This window comes from Aythya marila (genome assembly GCF_965140915.1).
Source record: "Aythya marila genome assembly, chromosome: 1".
Lineage (NCBI taxonomy): Eukaryota > Metazoa > Chordata > Aves > Anseriformes > Anatidae > Aythya > Aythya marila.
Window position 1 is genome coordinate 15088767 of NC_139042.1, and position 17012 is coordinate 15105778.

Below are 17012 nucleotides of genomic sequence, written 5' to 3' on the forward strand. Positions count from 1 at the left end.
TATTTTAATTTAAGCTGTAAAGTCTTATAAAAATCTAAATATGTCATTGAACAAGTCATATTCAGGTTTGATCAGGTTTTATTCAGAGAAATTAAAGGTAGAAGTGGTTTCATTGCTAAGACTACATCCTTTTAAAGCTGGTAGATGGCAGTAGAGTATCTATTTTGATATTTTCTATAGATTTTTGATATTTTCTATAGAGTTTGTTAGCTTTTTGTTCAAGAATAAAACTGTTTTTATCTGTTCTGTAGTCTTGGAGAAAAATAAAATTAAAAAAAAAAAACACAGAACAAGTAGCTATCTGACTGGCAAATCCTTTCTGCTTTGTATTCTTAGAGCTGTTAACGTATTAAGTTCAGAACTGATGTGTCCTAGAATTTTTTTATTTTTCTAATTTATTGACATGGAATTTCACACTCCCTGCCCATTGCAGGGGGTTTGGAACTAGATGATCTTCAAGGTCCCTTCCGACCTGAGCCATTCTGTGATTCCACTCTAATATGTTTCAGGTTTTAACTCATTTGTCTTTTGCAAATTATAAAACCACATGTAAAATTTGACTTTGTTGTATAATTTTTTGAGTGAATTGCTTATGAAAAATACAAGACTTAGATATAAGCCTGTTTTTGATTATTTATTGAATTTGTAGTAGCAGTTTTTGCAGTAGCTGTGAATTACTGAAGCCAAGACTTCATGTTGTGTATGAGTAAAGAACCGAAACAGATTTTGTGTTTCTGGAATTCTGTTTTCCTGGAATTCTGTTTTTATCAAGATTAAAAGAAGGAAATGTTAAAATCTTGACATCACCTTATTTTTGTTTTTCAATCACATTTTTATTATTTGTTTTCAAGTCTGACATGACTTTCTTGTCATTTCATATGAAGGTACATGGGGATCATTCATTATCTTTATTGTTTTCCATTTGTTCATTCTCTCTCTTAATTTCTCTAAATGTGTTTTCTTTTACTATAATACAGTGGTCAATATTAGAACAGCCTATATCCAGAGAAACCCATAAAGTGTGAAATAGATGTAAAAACTGAGTTGGTCAATTAGTTTTAATAACTGGGTCAATAAATATTGACATTTTAATCTTGACTACCCCACCTTTACTAATATATGCAATTTACATTTTCCCATGCTGACAATGCAAGAAAGCATACAGTGCATGAATTTTCCACTAAGAAGGCCAAAAGTATTAGGTAATAGTTTCTGTGTTCACAAATAAATTACTCTATTGAATTTTTAAATATAAATAGTTTTATGATTAGTTTACCTTACGTAAAACAGGCAGTTTCTGCAAAGATTGATTTTTCTGAGTAATCTTCTCACCTCTCTTTAAGTAGACAATTATTTGTGATTGCTTTTATTTTTTGATTATATTTATTTCCACCTCTCTTATATTTTTAATCATGGTATTGCTCTCCTGCTTTATGGTGGATTTCTACCCAAGCCCCGTATAAATTTATTCAAAACATTTAGATTGTATTTGGACTGCACTAGAACAACATACAAGAGCTTTTAATGTAAAATATATTAAGAGAATATGTTGAGATAACAAAGGTAAGCATTGAAAGGTATTGTAAAAGTACTGAGATTTTGAGTACCCTGTTTTATACAAATATGATTAGATTTTCACATTGCTTAGTATTGTAAGTACATCTGTAACTGCTTGGTAACTTTCCAAAATAGAGTACAAAGGATATGATTCAACAGACCTAGATGTCTATATCTGGGTCTTGTCACTTTGTGGTCATAGAAGTATCATTTTTAAAGTATGATTAATCTTGTTGTATTTAAAGTATGATTAATCTGAAGTTGATTATAAAGCAAGCTGAGGTAACTGCCTCACTTATTATAATACAGCTAGAGGAGCTGAGTTCTGCTTGAGGTTTGAAGTTAGGTTTCCAGGAAATAAAAACCATTCTAATTTCTACAACATAGACCCATCTATCTGAGATACTTAGGTAAGGTCTTCCTATATACACACTAGGAAGGAATTTTGAAGGACAGTTTAGGCCACTTAAGATCTGTCTGTTCATTATGTAGGGAGACAAAGGTGGTAGTCTTTGCAATTTAGATGCTTTTAGTAAGTTCCTAAAAGTAGCTAGGATAAATTTGAATTTGCACTTGTCTGCTCTAAGTTCAATTTAAATGTCTATACACAGTGACGTCTCACAGCCCAAAAATTATTTCTTATCTGTAAGTACGGATTCCTAATCACATTCCCTTTTGCAACTGAGTCAAGATCTCACGCTAGGTACTCATTTCTGTCCTGCCACATCGTAGACCCATTTTTGTCTTTCATATGACTCCCACACGAAAGACAAAACTTACTTGTTCTGCCTTGAGATGGAAACAGTTCCTGTGCAGGAGCTGCAAACATACCATGTAACCTGGAAGGCTTTTGTGATATACCTTGTAATACTAATACAGAAATAGATTTAACTCCTAGTTTTTGTCAGGTCATTCCCAATCTTAACACGTTGTTTGTACCAATGTGAGTATTTGACCCTCTTGTTTGTACAGGACCTAAATTGAAAAGAGAAAGATCCAGTTTAGGTATTAGGGGAAACTTTTTCATCATTAGAACAGTAAAGCAGTGTGGAACAATCTCTCTTCGGGAGAGATTGTGCAGTCTCTGTACTGGGGATTTTTCAAGATCAGACTGGATAAAGCAGTGAGCATCCTGGTCCGATCCTAGAGCTCACCCTGCTTCAAGAGTACAGACCTTTTGAGGTCCTTTACAAACTGATTTATTCTATGACACTGTAAAAACACAATTTCTCTTTTCATTTGCATAACATTCAGAAAGAGATTGATTTGAAAGCACTGAGGAAACCTTCTCACAGGCTTTGGTTTCATGGGTGCAAAAAAATGGCACACTAAACAATGTCCATCATATTTAGTCCCTTACCAAATGTTTGGACTGTTGGAGCATTTTAATGAGAAGGTCAACCTGAGTTATTTGACACCCATAAAACATTTTCCTTTACCTCTTGAAGGTGAATGACTGTTCTAAGGTACATTTTTCAGAAAGTATTCAGGCTGAAAGAGCCACCTGTACACAAAGTTGCAGCGCAGCCCATTATTTTTAAAAAATTTCAAGTAAGTATGTAAGTTATGCTACCATCATACCTGTTACACTTGAGAGAAGAAATGAGAAGGAATGGAAAAAGTTTAGACTTTTATAGCTTAACTAAAAGCTTTTTTGTTTTGTTTTGTTTCAAACTTACTGTAAAAATTGTTTTGTATATTTTACAGGTAGATTTGTATATATTTTTGCTTTATATATATATATATCTTTTGGTTTATGTCTTGTAAAACATTTAACATAAGAATCAATTATAGTAAATGTTGTAAAAGTTAGAATAACAGTTCAGTGTACTGTCATCTTGTAGTGCTTCATAGTCCCTATCAAGGCTGATAAACAAAAGCTGTTTGCTTCAGCTAAAGAAAATGAAAACAATTTATCAGAAAAAGAAAAGCAAACATTTGCATATCTTTCAATAATAGAAAATAAGTCCAAACTTAGCAGAAACAACTTGACATCAAGTGCCTGATTCTGGTTAACAGTTCTGAAAGATTAAGGAATTTTTTGTTATCAAGTTTTATAAGTTAAGCAAAAGAGAATCAATTTAATAAATCTTTCTCTAAAATTTATTGTAAATAATGTTCTGTGAAAATTAACTAAAATTTTACCTAAAATAGCTAAGATACTATTTTTATATGATGCTTAATGGACATTATCATCGAATTTTTTACTGAAGTATTATTTCTGTATAAATATATATATATGTATGTATGTATATGATCAGTTTGTGTGGAGTTATTAGGGTTGCTACGAAGAAAAGGCAGTTGAATCTGATGAGCTTGGCACTCCTCTTCTTCATGAGAGTTTTGCAGTTATTCTTTTAATTGTTTGCTTTCTTTCTTTAAGTGAATAAATATACATTTAAGTAATATGAGCTAGCATGAGTAGCTAAGTAAAAAAGAGATCCATGGGAGAATTCTCTTGGTGTTTTGATGCCTGATAAGTACTGTGTATTTAGTAACACACTCTTGTTTTATTGACTTTTTTAAAAAATATTTTTATGTAGATTTTGTGGAAAATAAGATTTTTAATGAATTATACACCTCATTAGTTTTTAAATTATAGTTGAACAGAGACAATTAAAGTGATAAGAAAAGTATGGACTTACTATGAGTGAGGCTCAAGTAAGTATCTGAATATGGGTATTGCTTGTGTTTCAAATAGATCATGATTAGTAATTAAGCATGCAGAAAAGTGTGGTCCATAGATAAATTAAGAGTATTTGCTGTTTGCATTCTTGTATATTTTTGTTTATCCTTCTTCAAGCTTTGCTTTTGTATTCCCATCACTCAGGTCATTTCACAGCTTCGGATCCTGAGCAGGTCAGTAAGTGCTGGCTGCAAGTTTGACAGAGAAATATGGTCAGCTGAACTTTCTCCTGTTCTCAATCTATGGAAGAAACTTAATCAGGTAGGAAAGTAGTTTATTTGAAAAGACAACTGTTTTTTTTCTCCCAGCAACTACATTAAAAGTAAGCTTTAAGAAATTATCTTGAATATTGAAACATAGGGAGTTAAAAGGTAAATGAAATGCATTTGAGATGGGAAGTATAATGTTACATGTATGTAATTAAATATGAAGTCTACTTGTGGGGTAATAGCCTACACTTTCTCCTTCATATGGAAGTGAAACCACACAAACAAGACATGCCTAGCATCTTGTATGTGTTTACAAAAAGAACAGTAATATATTAGCCTTTAACTTAGTCTTTTCATTTCTCTGATCTTCACAAAGCAATGTTTAGTGGTTTTAAATATTGAATTAGTTCTTCTATGATATTGAAATATGTACATTACCCTTAGATTGATGATTCATTGTGACCAGAAACATCATGACCTAAAAACATATCTTTTACACAAAACATTTTTGAGTTTGAGAAGGTAAATGAGAAAAAACATTTACCTTCCTTAAATAACTGCATAAAAAAAAGTGACACAAAAAAGTTACACATTAAAATTCACAATTACATTTTGTAATTGCTCACTTCTTTATTACATGCTAAGTGTATGATAAATCAACTTTTTGTTAAAATAATCTCTTGTTACTAAATAACTTTGTGATGAATCTGCTGCCCCTGAAATGGGCTGTTGTTAACCAGGTCTGTCATCCTATAAAGAAAAGGAATATATTTCAATGTGACACTTTCCATTATACTTTAGTAACTACACATTTAAGTCTACAATCCTTCCGTACAAGAGCTCTGATGAAACAGTTTCATATATGTATACACAAACAATCAGAAAATTAGAGATTTTTGATTGTAGTGTTTGGAAGATTGATAAATGAGACTAGTTTTAAACTGTACAACATAAATACTCATTAACAGCACCCATAGCTAACTATTAGTTCCATGGTGTTACTAGTCATTAGCACTACATATTCAAAGCACTTGTACTTTAAAACTTGTGTCATAAATTAGCTGTGACCATACAGTACCAGGAAGCTGAAGCCACATATTTGGTGCTGATTGCTATGGTCCTTGATGATCTTAGTCACCCACATGGGGGTAATCGAGCCTTAATGTTCCTTGACAAGGAAAGCTGGACCTGAACCACGTTTTGCCCATTGGCCTCAAATCTGCGATCTCCTTTTTTAAGAGTTTTCACTCTCAGGAGGGCTCTTAGCCTTTTTACCCTTGTTCCTGGACTACAGACTGCACAGTGCTGTGGTGAGCTATAGGTGGTACCTTACTTTATGACTTAGATGTTTATCTTTCTTGCTTAACTGCATCTTCTTGTCTTAAAGCAAAAGAAGTCTTGTCAGATCTTAACATTACTGTTCCCCAGTGACTAGTAGGTAACCATCAGCTAGTTTTTCATAGGTCTCAGACCACTCTTCTTAACCTGTGCACAATACTTTCATAGCCTTTACTGTTATCCCTTGCTTCACCTTCACATCATATCAGGAGACCTGGTACTGAATTCCATGTCAAACAGCAAGCTCTCTTAACGGGTTGATTACCAAGACTAGAAGGCCAGTACTGGGGCCTCACACCGTTATTAACATAAAGCCTAGTTAGTGTGGCCTGTTCCTAGCAACAGCAAGTTTATTTGTGCAGGACTACAGGATACAAAATGTTACAATTGTTTGCAATCTTACTATATTCTCTTTGAGTTCAGAAAAACGAACAAACAAACAAACAAAAAACTAAATATTGATTAAATCTTGTGCTTAGTGTGCTTCTATAGATGCAGGAAACCTTTGGTTTAGCTAGAGAACCATTCTGTTCACTAAGGATTAGCTTCAACCTTACTGATTTACACAGTCTGTATGATCTCTTATCACTGACCATCCTGCCATTCTTAAGTTTTCCCATGTGAGTTACCATATAGCTTGTCTAGTTCAGAGAACTGAGCAGATAGTTTCTCTCTGACATTTGGGTTTATTGATGTTCTGTTCTTGTTACACTGCATCTGAGAACTTTTAAGAGATGCAAAATGCTCTCTGTGATCTGTGCTGAAATAAGGGCTCAGTTTAGTTACCTAAAAATGAGGCTTCCAGTACTATTTCAGAAATCATCAAATATTCATGGCCTGGCAGGTATAACACAGAAGCTGTAGGAGACCTGTGATCTGCTGGAGTAGCATCTAGAGGCAGAGTGAAACATCCCAGATGTCACTAGATGACTGCCTGAATCAAGCCTGTAGTGCTCATCTGTCCTTCTGTGTCATTTTAAATAGATGCGCCAGATACATCTAGAAAGGAATCTGTATTTGACCTACATTTTTATTGCTCATAATATTTTTTGGGAAAAAAAAAAGACTCCTGTATCATCTGGAACTTTTTTCTTTTTATAACATTTTTATGCTGTTAGGAGATTCTCTCTCTCTCTCTTTATTTATTTATTTATTTATTTATTTATTTATTTATTTAAATATATATCATTTATAGATCTCATTTAGAATAGGATGGCCTCTGACCTGATGTAGGATTTTTGGAGAGAACATCTGACTAAGTTTCAAAAATATAAATAAATATGCCCTTCATCAAAAGTTGCTTTCATAGGCTGTTTGCTTTAATCTTTGAAAAGGCTGGACATGTATAAAAATTCTACATATATTCCATACAGATTTACATTCTAATCTTTATTCATTGCTCAAAGAAGGCATCACCTTTGTTTTCAGAATTTTTAAATAAAGACCTAGAAATCAAAATAAAATAGTTGAATTTTAACAAGTTAACATCCACACATTATTTTATTTATGCACGAATAGGTACAGAATATGAGCTAAAATGATCTCCCAATTACAAAGAAATAAAATCACAAATAACTTTTTATTCCTGAAACCTGTAAATTTATTTATTTATTTTTTGTATTCTCAATTCTGAAAGCATATCATTTATGTGTAGCTGCAGACTATTATCATTTTTCTTTTATCTCTTGGATACAGATAATATTAAAGTAAAAACAGATGGGATAGATGCTGAAAAGACCTTCTATTCCATTTACAAAAAGCAAATGTTAGTCTTCTACCTGTCAAATGTAATTATTACCAGCAGTAGTTGTGAATAATGATTAACTATCTGTTTCAAACTGTCTGAAACTCAGGAAGTGTCCAGTATAGATCTGAATTGATTCTAGCTAATGTATTTATAAATTCAAAGCCGTTTTTAAAATCAGCTACTTTTTATTCCAAAGGGCAAAAGAGCTACAGAAGCTTGTTAAAATTAATATGTAGACAAAGATTAACTATGTTTTAAACATTTTTATTCCAGTGCAGAGAATATAAAACAAGGATTAATTCAAAAAGGTTTTTCTTACAAATGCCTTGAAAATAGTTATTCAGCACTTAAGTGCTGATGATTCTGAAGCACAACAAAAATATCCACTTCACAAAGGTTTGACCTATAGAATTTCTGCTGAAATAATTTATCATAGTCTTCAAGTGTGGACATATGTTTGTCCGTCCACTCTTAATATCATGTAGTGATCACTTCTGTATGTGGTGACACACTGTCCAAGTTTAGGTGGTACCATGAACAGCAATTGACTGCATATTTCTCTAAACTGAACATCAATGCTTCATCCTATAAAAATTGACATAGAATATATAAGAAAGACAAATTGAAAGAATGCCTGTGACAGAATGATAGAATTTATGCAGTCAGTGAATTTGAGAAATCAATCATAAAACACACATTATACCTGATACTGGCTAATGCAGTGGTTTTACGCTGATGGCTGGCTAAGCTCCACCATGCTGCTTTCTCACTCCCCCTCCTGAGCAGTCCAAGGGAAGAAAATATGACTGAAAAAAAAAACTCATGGGTTGAGATAAGGACAGGGAAATCACTCAGCAAGTGCTGTCATGGACAAAACAGGCTCAATATAAGTGAGATTAATGTAATTTATTGCTTACTGCTAACAGACTAGAGCAGCGAGAACTAAAAGTAAACTAAAAATATCTTCCCCCCATCCACCCTCTTCCACCTCCTCCCTCTGAGCAGCACGGGGGAAAGAGGAACAGGGCTGTGGTCAGTCCCTGACGCTTCATGCCTGCCACTCCTTCACAATCCCTCTCTGCCCCTGCTCCCTGTTGTGTCCCTCCCACGGGATGCCGTCCTTCCCAAACTGAGCCTGCTGGGACTGCCCACAGTCTGCAGCTTTTCAAGAACTGTTCCCACACAGCTCCATACCATGGGGTCCATCCATCCCTCAGGAGCAAACAGTTCCAGCATGGGTCCCCCACGGGCAGTAGCACCCCCAGGATTACAACCCTGCTTCAGGAAAGTAGACCTTGGCCAGTTCAGTGATCTACTTGGAAGAATCCCAGGGGACACTGTTCTGGAGAGTAGTCCTGCAGAGCTGATTGCTTTTCAAGGTTCACTTCATAGAATCATAGAATATCCCGAGTTGGAAGGGACCCATAAAGATCATCAAGTCCAACCTCCTCCAAGCTCAGTGGTCAATCTCAACAAGCAGAAAACCAATGGCAGCAGGAGGCCTCCATGGGTGAGCAAGGAGATCCTGGGAAAACTCAAGCATTAATAAAAGTGTAGAAGAGGTGGAAGCAGGGACAGCTGGCATGGGAAGAATAGCTGACACAGAGGTGCTGTCTTGAGCATGCAAGGATGAGGCTAGGGAAGCCAAAGCGTATCCTGAGCTGAATCTGTTGAGGGATATAAAGAGCTGTACTACATATGGCTGCCATGGAGTTAACTTTCCAGCCCATAACCTTAGCAGCAGTAGTGGTGCTGTCAACCCACCACAAGACCAACAAGAAAGGTTTTATGGGTATATCAGCAATAAAATGAAGATTAGGGAAAGTATCAGCCCACTGCTTGAGTGGGAATGAGGGCCTGGCCACAAAGGACAAGGAGAAGGCTGAAGTACTGAGTGTCTTCTTTGCCTCTGTTTACTAGTAAGATCAGCCTTCAGCAATCCCAGGTGCCCAAAAGTGATGGGAAAGTACAGGGCAAGGAGGACTTACCCTTTGTAGAGGAGGATCGCGTTAGGGAATGTTCAGACCAACTGCATATAAACAAGTCGGCAGACCCTGATGAGATGCACTCATGAGTGCTGAGGGAGCTGGCTGTCTCCATTGTGAAACCACTCTTGGTTTTCTTTGAAAGATCAGGGTGACTATTGCAAGTTTCTGAAGACAGAAAGAAAGGAAATTTTGCTCCTGTGAAGGAATGGGCAAAAAGGAGAATCTGGAGAATGATAGGCCAGTTAGTCTTACCTTGATCCCTGTGAAGGCGTTTGAACAAATAACCCTGCAAACCATTTCCACGGGTTTCCTGGGGCCATGAAGGTGATTAAGGATCTGTGATAGGAGGAACAGATGAGAGCCTGGATTGTTCAGCCTTGGGGATGAGAAGGTTTAGGGAGATCTTATCAGATTGTGTATTTGCTATTGGGAGGGAGCAAAGAAGACAGAGTCAGACTCTTCTGAGTGATGCCCACTGACAGCAAGAGGCAATAGGAACAAATTGAAATAGGGGAAATGCCATTTAAACACAAGACAAAACTTTTGTACTGTGAGGATGATCAAACACTGGAACAAGCTTCTCACAGAGGCTGTGGAGTCTCCATCCTTGGAGATACTCAAAATCTGACTGGACACGGTTTTGGGCAGCCTGCTGTAGCTGACCATGCTTTGAGCAGGGGGTTGAAGTAGATAATCTCCAGAGATTTCTTCAAGCTCAGATATTTTGTGATTCTGTGAATAGCAACCCTTCCTGCTCAGTTTTCAGAGCTATCTCACACAAACTGAGCAAAATGGGAAATATGGTTTGAAACTTTCAGATATTTCGGAATAGGAAGTCATTATTATATATTAATACAGCAATGAGATCTTAAATGATTTAGCGTTTCCGAAAATATTTCTGGAAATTTGATGGGCTGTTTTTCCTGTTAGTGCCATACATTTCACAAAGACCTGTTAAATGTAACTGCCACTTATTCAGACAATCTGCAACTGTTGAGATGGGGAGTTTATTATTTTTAGTCTATCCATAGCAACAGAATCATTGAAGTTGCTTCTCTTTCATAATGGTTTATTAATCTATTCAGGATGAAGACTCTGTAATTAATTTTTCATTGATTTTTACTTCAAATTAAGTAGATACTTATAATCGGGTGCAAATCAATACATCGATGTGTTCAAAGTTACACAAGGTAACTTTCCCTTTCTATTTAGCTGTTTGGGACTAATGCAGAATCTCTTGACACTTTCATTTATGTTAGCTTCATTTGAAAATACACTTTTTTATTCTTGCTGTTGGAGAATACCCTGGTAATAAATGCAGTCCTAAAACTGCTTCTGCAGTGCCTTTCAGCATGATTTAATAACAGTTTAATACTAATCAAATTAATTATACTCTCATGAACCTTCCATTAAGTTAAAAACAAACAAACAAACAAACAAACAAAAACAAGAAAAACCCACAAAACACTCAGATGCTCAGTATAAGCTTGCATTCAAGATTATTTACTTGAATAAAATGAAGGTATCACTAAATAGCTTGCCAAACAGTTGTTACACAAAATTTAAAACAAATCTTCCTTGATGTTGAAGGATCATAGAATCATAGAATGGTTTGGGTTGGACCTTAAAGATCATCCAGTCCCCATCCCCCTGCCATGAGCAGGGCATCTCCCAGAGATCAACAAGTTGCCCAAAGCCCATCCAGCCTGGCCTTGAACACCTCCAGGGATGGGTCACCCACAGCTTCTCAGGGCAACCTGTGAGAATCCTCTGAGAGAAGAACTTCCTCCTAACATTGAATCTAAATCTCCCCTGATTTAGTTTAAAAACATTCACCCTTGTCCTATCATTACCTGACTGACCAAAAAATCACACCATCTTTATTATAAGCCACCTTTAAGTACGGAAAAGCTGCAATGAGTTCTCCCTGGAGCCTTCTCTTTTACAGGCTGAACATCCCTCATTCGGTTCATATGGGCCCACTTTTCTACCTTGTTCTGGTCCCTTTGGATGCCATCCCTTCCTTGTGTTGTATTGACTGCACCACTTGGTGCAGACTGCTTGGTGTCATCTGCAAACTTGCTGAGGGTGCCCTTGATGCCGTTGTCTATGTCACTGATAAAGACATTGAACAGTACTGGTCCCAAAACTGATAGGGCGATGCCCCATTACAGCCTGTTGGCCAGTTCAGGGCCATCAGAGTCGTTCAGCAACCTTGTGTCCTCGAGTCCGTTCTCTTCCCACACAACCTTCTGCCATGACTGTGTAGACCAGGCCCCATATAAGCACTTAATTGTCACATAACTGAATGTGCATCGCTGTCCAACATAATGCAGGCACCATATTTTAGTTTTCAGGGAAGCACAAACATTTTGGGCTGCATCTGGGGCTGTGTAAGTGTTCCATCATGTCCAAATGGCTGTCACGAACAGAGAGAGACAGAAGGAAGGGCTGTAATTTGCTTGCAAGGTGGATGCATTTTCTGCCTTGTTTCAGGGAAATTTTTATGTGCCTTCATGAAAGTTAAAAGGCCCACTCATGCTAAAAAATTTGAAACTGTTTCGAAATGATATTTGCTGAATAGAAGATCACAAGCTGTCATGATTGCCAAAATCATCATCTGTTCTGCCTTATCATCTGTTGTATTTGTAAATTGAAGGTTAATCAATTATTTTCATAAAGTTGCATACTGCTGCAAGACAATTGCAAAAGTTTTCAAAATCAACAGGTTGCTGCTGTTTTATCTAAAAAATTAGGAACCTCACCTTTAGCAAAAGAGCACCCTTTTTTTTTCACTGAAGAAAATCAGTAAAATGGGAGTATAGGGTCATTTTTTGGGGCGGTATTTTCAGCAAAGGAAGGAAGAAGCAGAATAGGTGTATCAAAAGACCAGTGGCATATTCCAAAAACAAAAAACAACAAAACTGAATTTTAGAATCAAACACAGAACTAATCAAATGCAGAAAATATATTTTCATTATATTACATTTCTGAGGAGCAGTTTTCAGAACATACTGGAGTTTGAAACAGTTGTTTATGAAAGTAATGAAGAAAAGCTTAGAGCAGCTTAGGTGAGGCTGTATGAAAACTAAAATTGTACAGACATAGTAATAAGTACAGAAGTCAAAAAGGGAAAATGATCAAAGTTTCAAAATAGATCTAATTTAATATTGGTAACATAATACAATTTTTAATGTTAAAGATTAGAATCTATATTCAAGTTTCTTATGATTAGGAAGAGCACTCTACTTCAGAAGTTCTTCATCTTAATTTTCAGGCAGGTCAAGAGAATGTTTTTAAAGCTGATGTGAGTTATATACATAATGGATTTTAAGGGAATGTAATAGAATATTAAATGTATAAGATGATATTGGTATTCGTGTTTAATTTTGCTATAAAAATAACAGATTGGTTGTTTTAACAAATTCCTGGGAGAAATCATTAAAAAGCGTTATGAAATGAATATGCAGTTTATAAGAGACTTATGTGAAAGGCAGTACTGAGGAACTTACAGGACTCCTCCTTTAGTAAGCTTTTCATGAATGAACACAGTATATGTGAAAGACTGAGCAAAGCATGCAAGTTGCAATGTCTTTTTTTTTCTGTCCTTTTTATGCAATTAAATACTCCAACAAGAAGTACTCAACTAGATTGTGCCACAGAAACAAGAAGCAATTGATATCAAATATGATCTAGATCCCAGATGAGTTAATTACGTTTTTATATACTGAAACTATGGTCTCAGAAAATACTGAAGTGCAATTGGTACTGTGATTTCAGGGTACATACAAAGACAAAATTCAAAACATTACTTTTATGTATGTATTTTATACTTTGAACCATGTTTGTTGTATACCTTTTTCATAGTTCAGGAAGGAAGACTTATTTTTCACTTTTCTGTGAGTCGCAAAGGAGAGTATCTTTATTAATCTTTCATTTAGCTTTTCTCAATTTTTTGTTTGGTAGTTGGGTGCAGCATAAGCTGGAAATGAAAAGCACATGAAGGTTCTGACAAACTTAGAGTGCCTGTGATGTTGCAGGTAAACATCCCTTGTGTTCTGGAAAGCAAGATGTTCAGTTACAATTCAGAAGTTCATCTGAATAAAAGTGAAAAACACTAATTTTTAAGAGAAAGAATCTGATTTTATCATTAATAAATTACTATTGATCTTTAATAAATTACTATCTAATATAAATTGCTATTACTAAAAATTGAAATGGCAAAACACTTTTTCCCCAAGGCTAAGATTTTTTTTTTTTTCAATTTCTGACTTGCAGACTTTTTCAATAAAGATTTAAATTCCATGGAATTCAGTGTAGCCTCTTTTCACATCTAGCTGGCAGTTTCAGAACACATACTAAAATATATTTTTGTAATCTGCATATGAATTAACATTTGCAAAATGGTATCATGCTTTTGAATTAATGAGTAAATTTAGATTTTCAATGGCTCTAATGGAATATTAGTAAGTAATAACAAATGGCAGTGAAAATGAAAGCAGCAGTACCTCTCAGAGTCTTAGTTACTCGGTCACTCAGGATTTATACATAATACTATATCAGAAGTATTTGCGGTTTGTATGGAAGCTAGGTTTGAAAATGTTTGTCTTCTAAACAAAAGCTAATTAAATTTGACTATGTAAGATTTGTTCCATAAAATACTTAAAATATTTCAATATAGTGAAATAAACTGATTATGTCCATTGTTTCATAGTGTAAACCATGAAACTCTATCCATTGAAGTCCTCATCACCGCTCTGTTTGGTTGTGCTTGAGGGAAGTTTAACTGTTTCAAGATTGATTAAGTTCTTTAGTCACTCAGTACAGTTTTTTGTTTGTTTGTTTTGTTTTTAAGTGCTTTTTTCAGATAGTGGGTATTTGATTTTGGAGATTCAGTAAAATTTGCTGTATTTTCTTTCTAGTGAAATAGATGTGTGTTCTAAAGCTGTTATGTACCATATTAGCTTGTTAAAATACCTGCTGTTACTCCGTAACTACAGATAAGACAACACATTCCAACTGATACTGAACTTTCTACATTGCTATTCCCACTTTTTAGTATTGTTTTTGCTAGTGCTGTGGTTTCACTGCACAGTTAAATAAAAAAAAACATCAACAAGACATTTAGAAAACTGTAGCAGAGTAATTTCTGCTACTACGTTCACTTAACAATAATTTGCTAAATTACAAGTTTAAGAAAATATAGTATTAAGGAGGAATAATTCTTAAATTATACGATAAAACCCATCCACTCACCCACAAAGGAGCACAGAGAGACAATGGCAAGTAGTGGAGCTCAAATTTTACCTTGCCTATTAGTAGTATTGTTAACTGTACCCTACTATTCCCAGGCCCATCGCAGAAGCCTGTCAAAGGCACATCACAAGCCCATAGGAGTCCAAGGGCTCAGCGGCAGGTGGGAACCCAGATTAAAGACCAAGAGGAAGGGACACCCTCTCCAGGCAGTCCCCTTCCAGCAGCACAGGTTCAACTGTGTGAATCACAGAAAAGCTGTATTGAACTGAGATTCCTCTGCACAGCTCCTATCCATCAGTTGTTTTGAGTGTGTGGTGTGTTTTGTTTTCTTTTTTCCCCTATCTGTTAATGTTTGATGAATAACTTGCTAGATGGCATTTCTTAAAATTGCTGATCAGTTGGTATCAGTGGATCTGTTTTTGTCACATGAGATGGGATTTGTCTTGAAGTGTAACTGAAGTTTCCACTTCTCTCATGTAGACATGTTAATTATAGAAACAATTGCTTCCATTTTCCTGTTACCATATGTAATTTTCTGAGTAAAACATTTCCTTCTATCTCTAGATAATAAATGTCAGGTGTAGAGACTAAATGAACATGAAAAGAAAAAGAAATATATAGGCTGTATATACCTAAAATAGAGTACTGTATGGCTGTGTATATATCTTGTATTTAAGAGATACAATGATCCAATTAACCAGTTTTGGAAGGAAGTGTGTGAGTTCTTTGCTTTATGTGTCATAATTTATACAATCAATGTGTAGTTTCATCAAAGGGAAAGCTGTATTTGGCAACATGGTGTATAGTACCCAATGCAGTCATGTTATGCTGAGTACACTACTGATAATTATATTGAAATATTACTACACAGTAATTACTACACTATATTACTACACAGTATTACTACACTACTAAAAGCAGTGATTCAGCTAAATGAAGAATTTTCAGGAGTCCCAGTACTTTTAAAGTAATAGGGTAGACAGAGTTGTCTGAGAAGCATGGTGCCTTTACTGAACATCTCAGGGACAGTATTGAAAGCATTATTACAGTTTTGATCCAAAAAAAGAGGTATGTCTGAACTACTTTGAAGACAACATAAAGTCATTTGAAGTATTATGAATTAACAAAGAATATGTGGCATATAATGTAATAGTATCTCTGAGTTTATTAACTGGTTATCACATGTGTTTTTTAGAACTCTAACCTGATTCATCAGAAGGTTTCTCTTCCTGTGGAGCAGCAAGGATCTCCAATCTCATCATTCATTACTCTTGAACAATTCAGTGCCATTCGCCTCGTGCAAAGTGTCCATCAGTCACTTGCTTCTTTAAGTAAAGTTATTAGAGGTACCTCATTACTAAGTCCTGAAGTACAAAAACTAGCGAATGCTCTACTAAATCAGAAGGTAAGTAATTTTTAATGAATTTATATTATAAGCAATGAAAAAAATTAACAACAAGAAAATATAACAAAATTCTGGTACATATTTTCATGTCACCATTTGCTCTAAATTCCTTTACTGATAGTCACTGTCACTGTAAAATGAATTAGTGACTTCCAGAGATTCTTGTTATTTTATGGATCTTTCAGGTTGTGATTATAATCAGTTCAAAACTGATTCTTAGATGTACCATGAGGAATCATTACAGTCTGAAGATATTCAATGTTTTTTGTACAGAGCAGGTTATTTCTGTCTTCTTTAATGAATGACTGTCTACATTACAAACAGCTATTATTAAGCAGTCATAAGCAACTTCAAAAATTTAAACAAAGCTGTTTTACAGATTTGGAGTTTAGGCATATGTGCTGTGCAGCTTTTATGGTTGGCAAGTTGCTGCTAGATAAGCTACATGTTTTTTGGAGCTAAGTAAATTCATTATCTGGAAACCTTCTAGATGACATTGAGTTTTCAGAATGCTTTTTTGATATTAAAAAAAAGGATTATCCATTAAATAAGCCCTCAGTTAACTGTATATATAAAGGTTGCTTATATATATGTGTGTGAAAGAGTTATATATATAAATATATTTAATGTACTTACTAACAGAACCATTATTTTGAATTAAACACAGAAGAATATTGCTTCAAGTATTTGCAGAAGCTTCTGAGTCTATTACACTTGCATCAAGCTTTCTCTTAAGAACAAATCCGATAAGATTAGAAGTTGCTAAATAGTATTTCCATTTCAAATACCAAATTGTGCTAGATAAGTTGAATATATTAGCCAGTAA

General features: G+C 35.0%; 1 protein-coding gene across 2 annotated transcripts in view; it reads left to right on the top strand.

Moving 5' to 3' along the window:
• DYNC2H1 (dynein cytoplasmic 2 heavy chain 1) overlaps nt 1-17012 on the top strand; it is a 171613-nt gene that overhangs the window by 117929 nt on the left and 36672 nt on the right. For both annotated transcript variants that reach the window (XM_082774619.1, XM_082774620.1), the window contains 2 exons: nt 4388-4504; nt 15977-16186. In XM_082774619.1, coding sequence (XP_082630745.1) covers nt 4388-4504; nt 15977-16186 — 327 coding nt within the window. The remainder of the gene's footprint in view (nt 1-4387; nt 4505-15976; nt 16187-17012) is intronic.